Below are 15,373 nucleotides of genomic sequence, written 5' to 3'. Positions count from 1 at the left end.
TCGTCCATGACAACACGAAGAACGCGATCCAGTGCATAGTGCTGGCAACTTCCCACACCCAAGTTCAAGGTGTGGGCTGACTTTTCTCTTTGAACTAAAACGCGTGTCTTTTTGCCGGGCCGGTATTCACGCTTTTGTATCGGCAACAATCATCTATATGTTGAACTCATCCTTCTGCGATTGTTTGAGCTTTCCCATCTTTTAGAACAGTCAATTTAATTTCTTTGGATTCATTCTTAAGACCACGGCCTGATATTCAACGTTCTCAAGGTGTTTGCCGTCAAATTGCACTTCTCAAGTTGAAGCTTGCTTACCAAGCACTCCTTCACCCAAGCAGCTTCCTTGTATATAGCCTTGTGGATTCCTAACAGACATGGCGTTGGGATTTCAATGAACTCAGCGAAAAGCTGGTGGCATACCGTTGCTGTTCCATGGGACGACCGCTTAGAGCTTGTAACAAGGCGTTTTGCAATGCCTGTAGGGTTATGCTTCCTTTTTCTCTTAGATGTTCCATTGTAATCCTCCCAAAGAATAACTGTATTGTTGTTGAATGAGTCCGCGATACTTCCCGAACAATCAAGTATCACTGAGTTGGTAAGTGTGAAAACAGCCGCTTCCATTGGTACCAGCAGATTTGCCGCTGGAGTAGCCAACGCGGCCTTTGCTCTATACTTGTAGTTTGTATATGTCCTCATCTTCCTTGCAATTCCTTCAAGTTTTGTTTTTTCCGCAGCGCTCCTTGTCTTTTAGGAGTTTTGTTAGCTTTACACATATGGCTTGATCAGATATAGGCGGGAAGTTCAATGTTTTGCTCGATAGGGACTTAAGCTCTATAGCAATTAGATCGATCCTCTCTCTCCGTTCTTTGGTAGAGGGCTTAAGAAGCGTCCAATTGCGTGATTTTTCAGGGACACTCGATTCCGTTCACTTAATGGTCCATTAACATTAGAGACGTTACATCTTCTTGATGATCCTTGAAACAGGGCTAGGTTCTTTGTTGAAGTTTCACTGTTAAAAGAGCTCTTCTTAAACGGCATGTTGTATTGTATTCAATAACTTCTATGGAAAATGCCTTGCCGTTATTCAATTTTGTCTGAACTTATTGAGTGACACAAATAGATCAGTGAACACCTATTCATATAATGCATTTTCAATATTTTACATACAGGTTTTTATGAATGGGCGCAGCTCATTTTACGATAACGAAATCATCCCCAACAGGTAGCCAACGGAAAAATGCACTTTCCTTCTCCTCCATGAATTGAATGTAAACGGAGTGGCTATAATAAACAAGTAAAAGCGTCATTAGTTCGGCCGAATCTTGAGAGCCCACCTCCATGAATTCTGCTAAAAATGTATACAAACTAAAATTAGTTGAAGGGTATAATTTTATTCTATATACCAAAGTTCTGTCAAACCAGCAAAAATTAAAGCCTCTAGGAGCCGAACAAGGCTAATCAAAGACCGGTTTATATGGGAGCTATATCAGGTTATAGACTGATTTGGACCGTACTCTGCACAGTTGTTAAATGTCGTAACAGAACACCGCATGAAAAAATTTCAGCCAAATCGGACAAAAATTGCAGCTTGTAGGGACTCAAGAAGTCAAATCGACAGATCGGTTTATATAGGCGCTCTACCAGGTTATAGACCGATTTGGACTTTACTTAGTAGTTGAAAGTCATAACAGAACACGATGTGCAAAATTTTAGCTAAATCGGACAAACATTGCGGCTTCCAGGAGCTCAAGAAGTCAAATCGAGAGATCGGTTTATATGGGAGCTATATCTAAATCCGAACCGATATGGCCCATTTGCAATCGCCAACGACCTACATTAATAGTAAGTACAATTCGATGGCAGCCGGTTGTACGTACCGGATTGACCCGAGGGAATCCTTCATCGCCAAGGGCTACTGCCTCGGTGTACAGCACACTGCTACAACAACAACAACCACAATAGTAAGTATCTGTGCAAAATTTCGAACGGGCAGCTTTACGGAGGCTACCGTAGCGCAGAAGTTAGCATGTCCGCCTATGACGCTGAACGCCTGGGTTCATATCCTGGCGAGACCATCAGAAAAAATTTTCACCGGTGGGGTTCCCCTCCTAATGCTGGCAAAATTTTTGAGGTACTATGCTATTTAAAACTTCTCTCCAAAGAGGTGTCGCACTGCGGCACGCCGTTCGGACTCGGCTATAGAAAGGAGGCCCCTTGTCATTGAGCTTAAACTTGAATCGGACTGCATTCATTGATATGCGAGAAGTTTGGCCCAGTTCCTTAGTGGAATGTTAATGGGCAAAATTTGCATTTGCTTAAATTTGCATTGATTTTAACAAAAATTGTCACCTAAAGGTTTTTAATTTTTAAAACGAAAGGTCTGCATGACAAATAATCGAAATGACTCGGAATCAAACAAAAAAAAAATAGGATCTGCAAAGGCTGTTTAAAAAGAACGAATTTTTTTAACACGCAAAAAAAATATTTAAATCAACACATTAGTACTAACCAAACCCCTTACTAAATGAGCTCAATTAGTAAAAGAAAGGGCCTGGATAGGATTCAGCCTTTCAATTGTTGAATTTCAACTTTGCATCTCCTATTACAGTTAAAAAAATTACAAATGGGAGAACATAAATAAAAAAAAATAAAAGTCTTAGATAAAAACAAAACCAGACCCTAAAAAAATTATAAAAAAAAATCAAAAGGTCATTAAAAAACAAGTACAAGCGTGCAAAGTTTGGCCGGGCCGAATCTTATATACCCTCCACCATGGATCGCATTTGTCGAGTTCATTTCCCGGCATCACTTCTTAGGCAAAAAAAAAAGGATAAAAGAAAATATTTGCTCTGCTATTAAAGCGATATCAATATATGGTCTGGTTCGGACCACAATTAAATTATATGTTGGAGACCTGTGTAAAATGTCAGCCAATTCGAACAAGAATTGCGCCCATTGGGAGCTCAACAAGTATAATAGAGAGAACGCTTTATATGGGAGCTGTATCAGGCTATAGACCGATTCAGACCATAATAAACACGTAGGTTGATGGTCATGAGAGGATCCGTCGTACAAAATTGCAGGCAAATCGGATAATAATTGTGACCTCTAGAGGCTCAAGTGGTCAAGATACCAGATCGGTTTATATGGCAGCTATATGGATTATGAACCGATTTGAACCTTATATGGCACAGTTGTTGAAAGTCATAATAGAATACATCATCCAAAATTTCAGCCAAATCGGATAAGAATTGCGCCCTCTAGAAGCTCACGAAGTCAAGTCCCATATCGGTTTATATGACAGCTATATCAGGTTATGGACCGATTTGGGCCGTGCTTGGTACAGTTATTGGAAGACTTAGCGAAACACGTCGTGCAAAATTTCATTCCAATCGGATAAGAATTGTGCCCTTTAGAGGTTCAAGAAGTCAAGACCCAAGATCGGTTTATATGGCACCTATATCAAAACATGGACCGATATGGCCTATTTACAATCCCAACCGACCTACACTAATAAGAAGTATTTCAAGTGGCTAGCTTTACTCCTTCGAAAGTTAGCGTGCTTTCGACAGACAGACGGAAGGTCATGAGAGAAGCCGTTGTACAAAGTTTCAGGCAAATCGGATATATATATATCAGATTCTATACCGACTTGCGCCATACTTAGCACAGTTATTGGAAGTCATAACAAAAAACCTCATGCAAAATTTCAGCCAATCGGATGAGAATTGCGCGCTCTATTGCCTCAAGAACCAGATTATGAACCGATTTGAATCATACTTACCATATTTGTTGAAAGTGATACCAAAACACTACGTGCAAAATTTCAGTTCAAAATTTCAATAAAATCAGATGAGAATTGCGCCCTCTAGAGGCTCAAGAAGTCAAGACCCAAGATCGGTTTATATGGCAGCTATATCAAAACATGGACCGTATAAACCATACTTAGTGTAGTTGTTGGAAGTGATACCAAAACACTACGTGCAAAATTTCAATAAAATCGGATAAGAATTGCGCCTTCTAGAGGCTCAAGAAGTCAAGACCCAAAATCGGTTTACATGGCAGCTATATCACATGGACCGATTTGGCCCATTTACAATACCAACTGACCTACAGTAATAAAAAGTATTTGTGCAAAATTTCAAGCGGCTAGCTTTACTCCTTCGAAAGTTAGCGTGCTTTTAACAGACAGACGGACGGACGGACATGGCTAGATCGACTTAAAATGACATGACGATCAAGAATATATATACATTGCGGGGTCTTAGACGCATATTTCGATGCGTTACAAACAGAATGACGAAATTAGTACACCCCCATCATATGGTGGAGGATATAATAATATATGATAATAAATATTGATGAGCCAAGAGACTGTGAAGTCATTTGTTTTATTAATAAATGTATATGACACTTCCGGTCCAGAATTTCAGTTAGGGTCGTTGGTAAGCATTCAGGTGCCAATATCGTATTTGCACTTCTGTAAATATCTATTTTCTTCATATGGTTTAGTAGACATCCGGCACCAACACCAGATGAAGCCTAACCTCAACTGGGTAACACAATACGAGTCACCAATACAAGGGTGGGAGGATTTGTCGTCGCTCCTTTTCTTTTTAAAATTATTTCGGGTGTATTAGGCCGGGAAAATTTAATTAAAGACTATATGCTCTACCTTTTCGCAATTTGTATGGGAATATGATTCCAACTACTGGTTTGTGACAAAATTTGAGATCGAAGCCACCGCTGCTTCAAATCTTATATCCAAAGAAGGCTTCCCAACATATTTTCCACTGAATTCCTTCTTAGTGCGGAAACAAAATAACAGCCTCCTGACGTCCAGGATGCCTTGTGTCCTATATAAAAAAACATAACATTCATAAGCATGTCATCACAATCTCATGCAAAGTCATACTTACTTCGTTTATTGGACAAAATATATATAAAACAACAAGCAAACGCACAACCATTTTTCCGCCACAATTAGAATTAAAAATTTTCTTGAAAAACTAAAAAAAAAAATATAATACTTCTTCCAATTGTTTATTACCAAAAAACAAGGGCTTACATTGCTTAACCACAAAAACAAACACAAATAAAAAAATCAAAAGACCAAACCAAACATTTCGGGAAAATTCTGAAAGTACCTCCTTTTATTAACTTGTTTTCACTCAAATCCCCCAAAGAAGACATATTTTTTCCAGTAGCCATATTTAATTATTCGTTTTTGTCATCTTCGCCGCTCTATGCCGTTTTCTTTTTTGTCAGATCTCTACCCAATTTCATATTCTATCAAAAGCCGGTTTTTTGAATGAAAACTGCTTTATCTGGTATTACGATGGCAACAACAATTTCGGCCAGTGTATTTCGCACATCAGGGTTGGCAACGCGATGCAGTGATATCTGTCAATTAAATATATAACAGCTGTGCATATTAAAGCACACAGGCCCACCACCGCAGCCAGAAATATTAAAATAGTATAAGAAATACAAACCCTGATGCGCATGGAGGAACCGGCCAGATGTTGTTTTAGGTTTCCACGATATTTTCTTGCCTTAGAGCTGAAAATATCTTGGAAATATAAAACTCACATCCCTGAATTCTTTATACGGTTCAGGCATAGGAATGCAGATAGCCAACAAAAACCACAACAATGAAAACCTGGGCACGACAAACCATTAAAGCTCACAGATGGTTCCCGTCGACGTGTGTCCAGCCTTTTCAACAGGCAAATAAGCGTTGCTGATGAGACTGAAAATATTTGTCCCGCAACATCCTATCACACTCATAACTAGTGTATGTAGTGCTTTTTATATGTAGAACTTATCTCGAAATCTAGTCAGACTTTAATTTGGATACCAATTGAAATAGCAATTAAGAACCTTGTTAGATTTTCCTAACATAGGCCAAAAGATTTGGATTTCCACATCCTTAAAAGGCCATATCGGATAAAAAATTATATGGGAGTTATATCGAAACCTGTGCCAATTTTAATGACACATACTGGGACATGAAATAGAACATCTCACCCCCTATATTGTAGGGATGTTATCAAAAGTGTGGCTTTTATTGCCTTAAAAGTCCATATCAGATGAAATATACACATTGGAGCTATATATAAATTAGGACTGATTTGAATGAAATTTTGCGCACGTATTGGAACGTCAATTAAAACGTCTCATGCAAAATCGGACGAAAATTGTGGCTTCTACAGCCTTAAAAGGCCATATGGGATAAAAGATATATATGGGAGATATATCTAAATCTGAACCGATTTTTATTTTTAAACTTTGCACACATATGAGGACATTAAATAAAACACCCCGTGCTAAATTTTGTAAAGATCGGACCAAAATTGTGGCTTCTACAGCCTTAAAAGGCCATATCGGATGCAAAATATATATGGGAGCTATATCTTAATCTGATCCGATTCTGAAGAAATTTTGCACACATATTGGGACGTCACAAAAAGCATTTCGTGCTAAATTTGGTAAAGATCGGACCAAAATTGTGCCTTCTACAGATTTAATAGGTCACGTGGGATGAAAGTTATATATGGAAGCTATATCTAAATCTGAACCAATTTCGATTAAATTTTGCACACATATTTTGACGTCACACGAAACACCTCATGCTAAATTTTGTCAAGATCGGACCAAAATTGTGGCTCATACAGCTTTAAAAGGGCATATCGGATGAAAGATATATATGGGAGCTATATCTAAATCTGGACCAATTTCAATGAAATTTTGCGCACATTATTATTATTATTATTCGTTTCTTTATTTTGCAATTATCATTTTAATCCATAATTTCATACAAATTTTTAAGAAAAAAGTCATCACCCAAATTTAGATATATATTGGGTTGCCCAAAAAGTAATTGCGGATTTTTCATATAGTCGGCGTTGACAAATTTTTTCACAGCTTGTGACTCTGTAATTGCATTCTTTCTTCTGTCAGTTATCAGCTGTTACTTTTAGCTTGCTTTAGAAAAAAAGTGTAAAAAAAGTATATTTGATTAAAGTTCATTCTAAGTTTTATTTAAAATGCATTTACGTTCTTTTAAAAAATCCGCAATTACTTTTTGGGCAACCCAATATAAAGGGTGATTTTTTTGAGGTTAGGATTTTCATGCATAAGTATTTGACAGATCACGTGGGATTTCAGACATGGTGTCAAAGAGAAAGATGCTCAGTATGCTTTGACATTTCATCATGAATAGACTTACTAACGAGCAACGCTTGCAAATCATTTTCAGTGAATGGGCCCTAGAAAAGTTGGCAGAAAATCCGCTTTTTTATCGACAAATTTTGTTCAGCGATGAGGCTCATTTCTGGTTGAATGGCTACCTAAATAAGCAAAATTGCCGCATTTGGAGTGAAGAGCAACCAGAAGCCGTTCAAGAACTGCCCATGCATCCCGAAAAATGCACTGTTTGGTGTGGTTTGTACGCTGGTGGAATCATTGGACCGTATTTTTTCAAAGATGCTGTTGGACGCAACGTTACGGTGAATGAACACATTTCGAACCGAACACTGATTTTGGTAATAAAATTCAATGATTTGCAAGCGTTGCTCGTTAGTAAGTCTATTCATGATGAAATGTCAAAGCATACTGAGCATCTTTCTCTTTGACACCATGTCTGAAATCCCACGTGATCTGTCAAATACTAATGCATGAAAATCCTAACCTCAAAAAAATCACCCTTTATATGTGAGTCTGCGACGAACCAAGCAATAGATTTGGCTTCTCCCCGAAAAATTGTATTTGAAATACTGCATATGGAAAAAAATTATGCTGGACATAGCCATAGAAATTGACTGGACCGGAGGATAATTTGCTAGGCTGCTATCCCTCTTGACGTTTAACACGAACACACCAAGTCTTAATACCCTGTACCACAGTAGTTGTAGTCGGGTATCGAAAGATTATTGTGACTATTCAAAAAGTTTCACGACAACAAAAATGCTATTAACTTACCCTTAAAAAACTATTCAACACCATGGAGGCATAAAATAATGGTGACACTTGAAATACCATGGGTACTCCAAATATATTCATAGTCAAATGGAATACAGCACCTCTCAGTAAATACTCATCTTCATAGAGAGAACGATCATTTAAGATATTGCACATCATTTTCATAGAATGATAGCCAAGTTCAGTGCCCAAAAGGTTTTTCATAATCTGCAAAAAACAAAGAAATTTGTGAAATTTAATAATCTTCGCCCTAACTGGCAAAAAAAAAAACTTGAAAAGGAAAAATTAGAAATTCAATTGAAATCATACAAAATAACGTGTTCTTTGATCAGTCAGGCCTACAGATTTCTGTTATGAAAAGTAGCTTTATAATAAACTTTAAAGCTTTTTCCCCATTTCTCATTTATATAAATTTGATTAAGCTATGTGTGTGAGAGAGAGAGTGAGAGAGAGCTCATTGGGGATTGGAATCTTAACAGCTGTTTTCTGTTTTGTTTGGCCTCCACTCTCTTTTTAATTCTGACAGAGTGGAGGTCTACTTTTTTATCAAGCCAGTAGTCGTATCTGTAGTCGCACAATTGATTAGAATAGGTACCTATTTATTGACAAATAAAAACACGCATTTAGAATGAAGAAAACATAATTCGATATTAAAGTATAAATAGCGGTCAAAGTCAATGTGAAAACTTCGAAATGAGCTGGAGGTGTACCCATTGATTTGTAGAGCATATGGTAAGACTTGCAATTATAATGAATTTGATTTATTAATTAATTATGATCTCCGCCATGTTTTAAAGTTTAGAAATGTTTAAGGCTTAGCATGTCAAATGACTATAAAATTACGGAGATAGAATCATAAAGTTTCTTCGGCAGTTCTTATCCTTTAACACGAGCATTTGTGGGTAAGTCCTGAAACCATATGTCACTTGCAAGAAGCAATTTTGTTTCGAACAGAAGTTCCATATTATAGGTCTAGAATTATATCGGACAGAAGAAAAGTCACCTTACTTGTTAATAAGGTGTCATTGTTGTTGTAAATGTTGTACAAAAGCATTTGAAAAGTTGACGAAATTTGGAAAATTAAAATTTCTGGCACATTCACTTTGTCCGTAAAGCAAGATTCCAATACTTATTACTCTGAATAAGATCTTTCAAAGTGTATTCAGCAGAGAGTTGAGTGGGTTTGATTAGTCTGTCGCATAACTACAGGCGAGTTTTGCACAGACGTTTACCGCAAGGCAGACATTCTGTTTTGTGACATCAATTCGGACCCAGTAGAAATAAGTTGTTGTTGCCATGTTTGCATGTGGAGGCAGCGATCCCTAACTCGCCTTGTCATATCGAGCATCATAAGCATTCAGTATTTAAACAAAAGCCGATGCCGTCGTCCTTTCACAAAGACTCTTTACTCGATACCTCTGATTGACCGCGACTGCAATTACAGTTACTCCGTATGGAGCATTCCAAGTAGCTCTCACCTAAGCTTTTCGTGATAACGATGAACAGCACCCAGATGGAAGCTCAAAGTTCCAGTCCGTGTCATTCCGTGCCAGGGTAGAAATAAGTTGTTGCCCTAAGCTGATCTCAATTACCGCAAGGGGACTTTTGAGTGTCTGGACAGCTGGTAACGGATGGGGATGAACTCCTAGGACAATATTTCTTCTGATTTATCTCGCATTTGGTCTTCTTTTGGTGTAAAGTATATAAAATACTGAGATAGTCTTAATTTTGTATGGGACTATAGTGCAGCATGCAGTTGCTGCATTAATGTAAATATTTGTCATTCCTGTCTTATAGGCCTATAGATACATAGACTTTTTTATATTTGTTGAACATGAAGCGCTTAGGTGATAGAAACTAAACAACCTCAATGTATTCTCTCCGATTCAAGCTTCAGATCTATGAAAAGCAATCTTCTTTTAATAGCCAAGTCCAAACGGCGTCCCGCTAAACGATACCTTTCGCAAAAAAGTTTTAAATGGCAAAGTCACCACCGCTGAACATTTCTATACCTTCTACCATAACGCCATTTAAGTCTATAATCTCTTTTTGTAGCGTTTGGTGATCAATGGGATTCTCAGGTCCTTCGAGAAGGGCTTGGATTGATCTTGGATCGATTCCGCTACGCACAAACGATGAAAGTTGTTTCCTTCGCAGGTCACAGTAGGTGAAGCAGCTACACACCATTGCACGTAAAGCCAACGCGGGTCACGGTGGACCTTGACGAGGGCGTGTTGAGTATGGCTGAATGCCAGTGGGCTTGGCATAAATTCCAAAAAGATTGAGCTGATACTTTTTACCAGGAAGCGAAAAGTGAGTGATTACAGAGGACCTGTACTGAAGAACTGTAGAGCCACCACTCTTTGGATGATGCTCAACTGGAAGCTAGAAGGACTCCATCGGATCAATACGCCGGCTTACAGCCGGCTGCCATAGGATAAAGTTGAGGACTCAAGCCAGTTACAATACACTGAATGTCAATGTCGGTGATTCGGCCGATTTTAATTTATGGATGTTTAGTGTGTGATTGGCCTCTGGACACATGTGCTCTCATCTGGGTGATCGAAAAGGTGCAAGGCTCCGCAGCAATGTTGATATCTATGGTAAGGATTGCCCTGAAAGATACGGCTCACCCTTTGACCTTGCTTTGTATGTTGGATATGCGGTATCGTAGATCGCCCTAAGATGGAGGGTGAGAAAGCTGGCGTTCCTTAAACCTTAAGCGCTTTTCTGTTCTGCTAGCGGCTGTTGGTGCGCCTCTACGGGGTTATGTAATAAAGGAGCATTTCCTTGTTGACGAGTTGGACTTCGTGTTCGTACAAAGGGAGCTCAGGTCTGGGGTTAAACCGCCTTTCACTGGACCTTCCAATTAAATGGGAATGCGAATCTTCAATGACATCCTAGGAATAGAACTACACGGGCGTAGCGTCTACCAGGTGGAGGTTTTTGTATTCCAGAAGGCACTAAAGACAATGCCCATGCATTTCGGTTTCTCGACTATAAGTTAGGTAATTCACCAGATCCCTGCTTGAACGGGTAACTTTTTCTGTATACCCAGACCATGTTCATTAGCCCTACAGTTTACCCTCAACTCATTTCGCAATAGTATGGAGGTGCAATGATTTCCGCTTGATACACATTACACTGATCGAATAACTTTCTCTGTATGCCCAGACCAGGTTCTTTAGAATATACCCTTAAACCCCACAGAATACCCTCAACTCACTTCGCTATAGTACGGAGACATTTTTGTAGTAATTTAGTCCTTAGAAAAAATTTCTTAGCAATTTTGTTTTTAAAGAAAATTCCGTCGAAATGGAGACAATTTTATGGGGTACATATAATATACTATATATGTCATAATAAAATGCTAGGTTTCCAATAGGGGTTGGGAACTTCGGATTGAAATTCCATAAATAATATCGACTCTGACAAAATTCAGGCCTTTGTTTACAAAGTCGTTTTTTTTTGCCTAACCACATTGCCATGTTTTTAGCTATAAACAAAGAACATAAACGAGTACTTAACTCTCCTCGTATAACCCATTTGCACACTCTTCAAATTATTGGCAAATTGTCTAATCCTGTTAAACTTTCAAACAACAAGGTAAGCTCCAAATAACATATCTTTACTATTCCATTATTAATCCTTCAAAATTTCCCTTTCAGATGGCCGAAGACGAAAAACACATCTTGTGTGTGGGCATGTGCGTTTTGGACATAATTCATGTTTGCGCTGAATATCCCAAAGAAGACACCGACAAACGTTGCCAAAGTGGCTATTGGCAACGCGGTGGCAATGCCTCTAATAATTGCACCGTTTTAAGAAAGTTGGGTGTCCCATGTGAATTTCTGGGTATGATCAGCAACTCACCCGCCTTTGGTTTTCTCTACGATGATTGCCGACAAAGACAAATTATAATAAAAAATTGTCCCAACATCGATATGGATCCGCCCTTCTCAAGTATTATATTGGCGCAATCGAAAGGAACGCGCACGATAGTACATTCCAACCCAGGATTTCCCATATTAACCTTTGAACACTTTAAGAAAATCGATTTATCATCCTATGCCTGGATACACTTTGAGGGACGCAGTGTTGAAGAAACTGTGCAAATGATTGATATGATACGTCTATTTAATAAAAATCATAAAAAGTCAATTAGAATATCCCTGGAAATGGAGAAACTCAATAAGGAACTATTTCGTTTAGCCTGCAGAGCTGATTTGGTATTTATTTCCAGAGATATGGCGGAGCATATGGGTTGGTCCTCGGCGCAGGAAGCGATATATAAAACACGGCAAATCATTAAGGATATACAAAGTAAAGAAAATGGTGAGAATAATTTGCCTTGGCCTACACCCTGTCTAATAAGTCCTTGGGGTTCTGAGTGTTCGGATTGTTTAAGTTCATCAGATGAATATGCCTCATTGCCTGCCTGTGATGTAAATGAAGTGGTAGATTCATTGGGTGCTGGCGACACTTTTGTCGCAGCTTGTATCTACGCCTTGAATTATTTAAAAAAATCGTTAGCTGAGTCTGTCAAATATGCCAACAAAGTTGCTGCATTTAAAATACAACATAGAGGGTATGATGATTTGGAACAAATGGAATAGACCATACAGGATATCAATCCCACGGCAGCCGGTTGTACGTACCGGAAATAATCCTTGGATCCTTCATGGGTAGCTGTCGGCTACAACAACAACCATACATGATAAACAATTTTTCTTAAAAAATTGAAAGAAATGTGCAATCTTTACATTCCATTGATATAGATGTGATAAGAAGAAAATTCATAAAATATTTAATTGTTAATTATTAATTATTAATTATTATTATATAATTATTAATTATTGTTTCAGACTTTAATCATTGAATTTTTTGGTTTGAGGGACGGTTGAAAAGGCAAGAGAATTGGAAAATACAATAAAGAGGAAAGCTTGTGGTGGATATTTAAAAATTTTTTATTACCTCAAATCCTATCAAAAAGCTACATAAATAAAACAATTGCATTCATCTAAATTTGTTCCTTTCTATGGGAAATTTTCGGAAATTTTTCTACAGAAAATTTAAGTTGAATGAGAAAATTTAATTTCTATAGAAAATTTTCGAGGAATTTCATTTCTATAGGAAATTTACGAAAATTTTCATTTCCATAGGAAATTTTCAAAATAAGGAAATTTTCAGGAAATCTAATTTGTATTGGAAATATTCGAAAAATTTCAATTTCCATTTCCAAGCAAATTTTCGATAAAATTCAATTCTATAGAAAACTTTCGCAAATTTTCATTTCCAGAGGAAATTTTTACAAAATTTTATTTCTCTAGAAAATTTTCGGAAATTTCTCATTTCTATTGGAAAATATCATTTGTATAGAAGTTTTTCTTAAAAAATCATTTCTATTGGAATCTTTCGGAAAATTTAATTTTTATAGGAAACTAGCCGAACTGAGTCGTCTTTGGTATGCAGTTTTCGTAATTTTCCTCGTGTTTCTGGGAGCACAGCTTTGTTTGTCGGACCAAATGTATTTATCGGTTGAAAGGTAATTTTGTTGACTTTCACATTAATAAAGTTTCCATGTGCCCGAATTTTGTTTGTTTATTTGTGGATATGTAGGTTTGGTTATTCCTTATAGACTCAAATACGGCTAAAGCGATTTTCTCGAAATTTTCACAGATTGTGGGGAGTGGTCTGGAAGGAACAATATGCTATATAATTTTTGACATCGAAAGGCGAGCAGACCCTAATCCTTCCAACAAAAGTACTTCCCAAAAATAAAAGTGGACCGATCGGGACAATATGGGACTCAAAGAAAAGTTATTCAGCAGTAGAGTTCGAATTTTATATTAAAAATTGGGTGCAAGTAACTGGGGGCCACATTGGAGACCAGACAATATGGGACTCATGGAGTGGGTACATTTCCGATCTTGCTCTGGCCTCACATCGCTATGGGGAAAGTCACACTGAATATGTTGCAAAGTACTGTGCGAACATAGACAGCAGTGGGTCGCAAGCTTCTTCGTCGTTTCCTTCCGCGTCCTCGTCATGGGACTATGTGAACGCCCGACCTTTCCCGTGCGGCAATATACGCAACAACAGCATCCCAGCCCCATTATTGCCAGGCCAGTGCCGGGAAGTGTATCATTTTCGCAATTAAATTGCAACGGTCTCGGTGGCAAGATTGACGAGATTGTGGATTTTATGAGTGGGAAGAACATATTGGTTACAGCGATCCAGGACACAAAGCTGACCAACACCTGCAGCTTGCACAGTTGTCACGGATACAATGTGCTACGTAAGGATCGCTCAGGAAATGGAGATGGGGGATTGGCCTTCGTGATACACCATTCCGTGCAGTATAGACCCATCTTGCCTGTGCCTGGCGCTAATGACCCCTAGATGGAGTGCATGGGGATAGCAGTAAGTCAGCCTTCACAATTTACCGTGGACGAAGTTAGGAATGGCATCCGTGGCGCCAAGTCATCCAAGGCGTTGGGCCCCGACGGAATCTCTACACTGATGTTGAAGAAGGAGGATCAATATGGAGTCGAGTACCTAACGACTGCCCTCAACCTGTCTTTGAACACTCTTATAGTACCTGATGTCTTCTTTTGCAAAAAATTTAACTTTTGCGAAAGTATCCATCGGGAAAATATCAATCAATATTCGGCCAAAAAAAAATTTCAGCGGTGTTATCCCCTCCCAATGATGGTGACATTTGTGAGGCACTATGCCATGTAAAAACTTCTCCCCAAAGAGGTGTAGCACTGCCGCACGCCGTTCGGACTCGGGTATAAAAATGAGGCCCCTTATCATTGAACTTAAACTTGAATCGGACAGCACTCATTGATATGTAAGAAGTTTGCCCCTGTTCCTTAATGGAATTTTCATGGGCAAATTAGCATTTGCATGGCAAAGATCATATAAATTCCAAATTTTGTCAGCGTCGTTTTGATGCCCTCACAGTAGTTAATTCAAAATTTAGTAGCCTAGCAGCTTCCCAGGATTTATTTTCCGTAAAACCCTTCATACCAGATGATGGTATTGGTTCTGAAGGACTTCTGCGCAGCAATAAACCCCCAGCTGAAGAACAACAATACAGGAGGATTCACGCTGATGATGATATGCATCAACTCATTTGTGCAATCTGGATAGAAGAACACATATAACCAATGATTGTTCAACCATGGATCACATTTAGCAAGTTTTTTGCTCGGTATCTCTTTTTAGGAAAACGAAGGATAATGAATACGAATTGCCATGCTATTGGAGCTATATCAGGTTATAGTCCGATTCGGACCATACTTGGTTTGAATGTTGGAGATGCAATATTTCAGCCAAATTGGATTAAAATTGCGCCCTCTAGAGGCTCAATAAGTATAATCGGG

General features: G+C 38.4%; 2 protein-coding genes across 4 annotated transcripts in view; one reads left to right on the top strand and one right to left on the bottom strand.

Moving 5' to 3' along the window:
- Positions 1-15,373, bottom strand: part of LOC106093055 (tuberin) — a 121,279-nt gene that overhangs the window by 42,227 nt on the left and 63,679 nt on the right. Inside the window, exon 5 of the mRNA XM_059362508.1 lies at positions 7,983-8,189. Coding sequence (XP_059218491.1) covers positions 7,983-8,189 — 207 coding nt within the window. The remainder of the gene's footprint in view (positions 1-7,982; positions 8,190-15,373) is intronic.
- LOC106093057 (ketohexokinase) lies at positions 8,516-13,007 on the top strand. Of its 3 annotated transcripts, none has more exons than XM_013260035.2 (4): positions 8,516-8,714; positions 8,785-8,884; positions 11,479-11,588; positions 11,651-13,007. In XM_013260035.2, the coding sequence occupies exon 4, from the start codon at positions 11,651-11,653 to the stop codon at positions 12,596-12,598; it is 948 nt and encodes a 315-aa protein (XP_013115489.1). In that variant the 5' UTR covers positions 8,516-8,714; positions 8,785-8,884; positions 11,479-11,588; the 3' UTR covers positions 12,599-13,007. The 3 variants fall into 3 exon arrangements, with proteins under 3 accessions (XP_013115489.1, XP_013115488.1, XP_013115490.1); XM_013260034.2 differs by having other exon boundaries at positions 8,780-8,884; XM_013260036.2 differs by lacking the exon at positions 8,785-8,884.

The sequence above is a fragment of the Stomoxys calcitrans genome, chromosome 1 (genome assembly GCF_963082655.1).
Source record: "Stomoxys calcitrans chromosome 1, idStoCalc2.1, whole genome shotgun sequence".
NCBI lineage: Eukaryota > Metazoa > Arthropoda > Insecta > Diptera > Muscidae > Stomoxys > Stomoxys calcitrans.
Note: the sequence above shows the minus strand (reverse complement) of the source record. Positions and strands in the feature narration are given on the sequence as shown.

Coding starts and splice junctions, on each gene's coding strand:
- LOC106093057 (XM_013260036.2), top strand. CDS start 11,651: ATGGCCGAAGACGAAAAACACATCTTGTGTGTGGGCATGTGCGTTTTG.